The sequence below is a fragment of the Pteropus alecto genome, unplaced genomic scaffold (assembly GCF_000325575.1).
Source record: "Pteropus alecto unplaced genomic scaffold, ASM32557v1 scaffold159, whole genome shotgun sequence".
Lineage (NCBI taxonomy): Eukaryota > Metazoa > Chordata > Mammalia > Chiroptera > Pteropodidae > Pteropus > Pteropus alecto.
Window position 1 is genome coordinate 210,121 of NW_006443122.1, and position 3,836 is coordinate 213,956.

General features: G+C 37.5%; 1 protein-coding gene across 1 annotated transcript in view; it reads left to right on the forward strand.

Annotated features, from left to right (window-relative positions):
- Positions 1 to 980: 980 nt before the first annotated feature.
- The window catches only part of GCSAML (germinal center associated signaling and motility like), a 6,073-nt gene continuing 3,217 nt past the window's right edge, over positions 981 to 3,836 (forward strand). The window contains exon 1 of the mRNA XM_006922947.1: positions 981 to 1,035. Coding sequence (XP_006923009.1) covers positions 981 to 1,035 — 55 coding nt within the window. The remainder of the gene's footprint in view (positions 1,036 to 3,836) is intronic.

Here is a 3,836-nt window from a genome sequence, read left to right on the forward strand (position 1 = left end):
CTGTCTCTAATGCTATAATCGAATTGCATTTTCAGTACATAATTTCCTCAGTTCATGATTACAAAACAATGTTAAAATCAAAACATATTTTTAATTAAATTATTACATAAAACTATATATATGAAGATATGTGACTTTATGAATATACCTAACATTTTATATTTGAAATCAGTGCGATGAACATGAATTTATTTGTGAAGAATGAGTTATTAGAAATTATTAACATACTGTTGTTTTACGTAATCTGTTTAATTTGTTTAATATATTCTAAAATGTTGCTAAGAATCACTATCAAGCTTATTAGGGTGTAGATTTCAGAACCAGTCAATGTTTCTCTTATAAATTGAGATTTTTTGCTATATTTAGTGTCCTGTGACCTTCCTCATTCAAGTTGGTTTATTTAAAATATTAGTAGTGGATATCAGATTAACATACATATAAATTGCTTCAGTATTCATATATGTAATCAACCTCAATCTGTATATTTATATTTAATTTGAAATAGTTACTCTTATTATTTCAGTACCTATCTCTATAACAATTGTTCATCTTTTACCAGCCCACTGCAGGCTGTCCACTGGGGAGCAAGAAACTTCTACACTGGACAATAGGAAAAAGATTTGATATTATTTTGGATTAGACATTTACATACACACACGATACTGCTTAAGGAAGGTCAAGACGGCAGGCTAGGTAAATGTGGGGTTTGCCTCCTCTCATGACCATATTAAAATATCAACCACATTATAAAACAGTAAACTTTGAGAATCATCTGAAGACTAACTGAACATATGACCTACAACTGAAGAGGTAAAGAAAAAATAACATCCAGACCAACAGGAAGGATGGAGATGCAAAACGACTGCCTCGACTGTCTGCATGGTGGTTGAGCACTGAGAGGAATATTAAAGCTGAAAAGGTCCTCATGAAGAAGAGAGGGGTCCCAGCCCCTTGCAGGGGCTCACCAGTCCAGGGTACCCATGCCAGGAACAGAAGTTCGAATAAACCTGGCTGTAAAACTTAGTGATCATTTGGGTAAGATAGAAGGAATGTGAAAAATCAGATGTTTCCTTAAAGTGCCTGCGCACAGACTCACTTACCTGCAGGCACACACTCTGGGTTCTGGCAAAGGGTCAACAGCTGGGGAGGCGCAAGAGACATACAGAAAAAGACTGATGTGTGTGGCAGTGGGGCTAGGGCTGGAGGGATAGCTACCATTGGCCCTTTGTCAGATCTTATTTCAGGACAGTCTGTAGGTGGGTGCCATCTTATCCTGTGTTGAGCCTGCCCCAACACACAAATTCTGAATCTGCATTGACTGATGGGATTAGCCTGCTCCATCCCATGGCTCCTTGTGACCCCATCCTACCCAGCCCATGAATTGCCCACAGCAGATTCATTGCCTTGCAACTGTCCCCACCCTGAGAACTCAGTAGGTGATGCATTGGACAGCAGTCAGCAGTCCTCAGTGTGTGGCCTATGAGTGACACACACATCTCAGGAGACGCATTTGGTAGTGGGAAGCTAGTGCCAGCCTGAGTTGCAGTGTCTCTTGAACAAATTTCAGGGATCTGTGGCCTCAAGGAGGGTGGCAGCTGGCTTTGCTGCAATCTAAGCCTTTTTCTTTTGCAAGAGGACTCAGCACTGACACAAAACCTGAATCTTCAATGGCTAAGCAAAAACTGCTCACTTACTCCAGTGACTCCTTGGGTTCCACACCATCCAACTCGTGTTCCACCCAAAGGCTCCTCAACAGCTAAGCCTAACAGGCAACTGGCAGGCAGCCTCAGGTCTTAGGGTTCCCTAGACCTTATACTAAGCTGTCCTAGGCCCACTACTGATGGCAACAGGCCTCAGGTCTCAGTTTAGTCTCTTCCACTTGCCTCCAGATCCAGCACCGGAAGTGACAACATGTAGATTGCTTTGTAGCTCTTCCCAGGTAGCCCTGAGTTGTCAAAGGCAGTGGCTGACCTTGATCTACATGGAAGCCCCTCCCAAGGGGCCACAGGACAAACACATACAAAGGCTGGCATCAGACCACAACACATCACCACCTGACTAGCCTCACAAGTGGCACACAGAGTGGCTCCAACAGGTACGCGAGCCTGCTGGGGCAAATCCTATTCCTTGGGACTAGCCTCCACATAGCAGCTCATACTCTGTGAGTGTGGCCAGTCTTCACAGCCAGTCAACCTGAGAGTCAGTCCCACTCACTAATGTGCTAACAGTAATCAAGGCTTAGCTATAACACAACTCACACAAAAAACACTTAAAGGAAATTCCTTAAGAAGAAAAGGGTAAAACTATAAATAGAATTTTAAAATGGCAATAAATAGGTATCTATCAATAATCACCTTAAATGTAAATGCATTAAATGCTGTAATAAAAAGACATAGGGAAGCTGAATGAATAAGTGAACAAGACCCAGACATACCGCTGATCAAATGACACACAGAGACTGAAAGTATAGGGACGAAAAAAGATATTTTATGCAAATAGAAATAAAAAAGTTGGAAGTAGCAATACTTTATCAGACAAAAATAAACTTTAAAACAAAGTCTATAATAAGAGACGAAGAAGGACATTACATAATGATAAATGGATCAATAAAATAAGAGAACATAACCCTACTAAACATATATGCATCCAACATAGGAGCACCTAAATATATAAAGCAAATACTGACTGACATAAAGGGAGAGATTGACAGCAATACAGTCATAGTAGAGGACTTTAATACTCCATTGTAGTTAGATCTTCCAGACACAAAATCAATAAGGAAACAGAGCATTAAATAACACACTAGACTAGATGGATTTAATTAAATTTTTAGATCACAGCAGCAGAACACCAAAGCAGCAGAACAAACATTCTTCTTTAGTGTACATTAAACATTTGCCAAGATAAACCACATGTTAGGCAATAAAACAAGTCTCAACAAATTTAATAAGGTTGAAGTCATATCAAGTGTCTTCTCCTACCACAATGGTATGAAACGAGAAATCACTACAAGAAAAAAAATGCTAAATACTAAACAGTAAATGAGTTAACATTGAGTTCAAAGAAGAAATCAAAAAATACCTAGAGACAAATAAATATGAAAACATGATGACTTAAAATCTATGGGACAGCAAAAATAGTCCTAAGAAGGAAGTTCATAGTAATACAAGCCTACTTCAAGAAATAAGACAAAGCTCTAACAATCTAATCTTAAACTTAAAAGAACTAGAAAACAAACAGCAAACAAAAACCAAAGTGAGTAAAAAAAAAAAGAAAATGATTAAGATCAGAGGAAAATAAATGAAATAAAGTCTAGAAAAATAACACAAAAGATTAATGAAACTAAGAGCTGCTTTTCTGTAAAGATAAACGAAATTGATAAACCTTTAACCATTTTCATCAAGAAAAAAAAGCGATAAGACCCAAATAAAATCGGTAATGAAACAAAAGTGACAACAGCTTCCACAGAAATACAAAGAATTATAAGAAAATGCTATGACAATTATATGCCAACAAATTGGACAATTTGGAAGAAATAGATACATTTCTAAAAACATACCATCTTCCAAGACTGAACCAAGAAGAAACAGAAAATTTGAACCAACCAATTACCACAAAAAAATTGAACCAGTAATCAAAAAACTTCCAAGAAACAAAAATCCTGGATCAGATAGCTTCATTGGTGAATTTTACCAAACACTCAAACAAGAATTAATGGCTATTCTTCTCAAACTATTCCAAAAAATTCAAGAAAGTTTCCCAAACTCATTTTACAAGGCCACCATTATCCTAATTCCAAAACCAGACAAAGACATTACCAATATATATATATATAT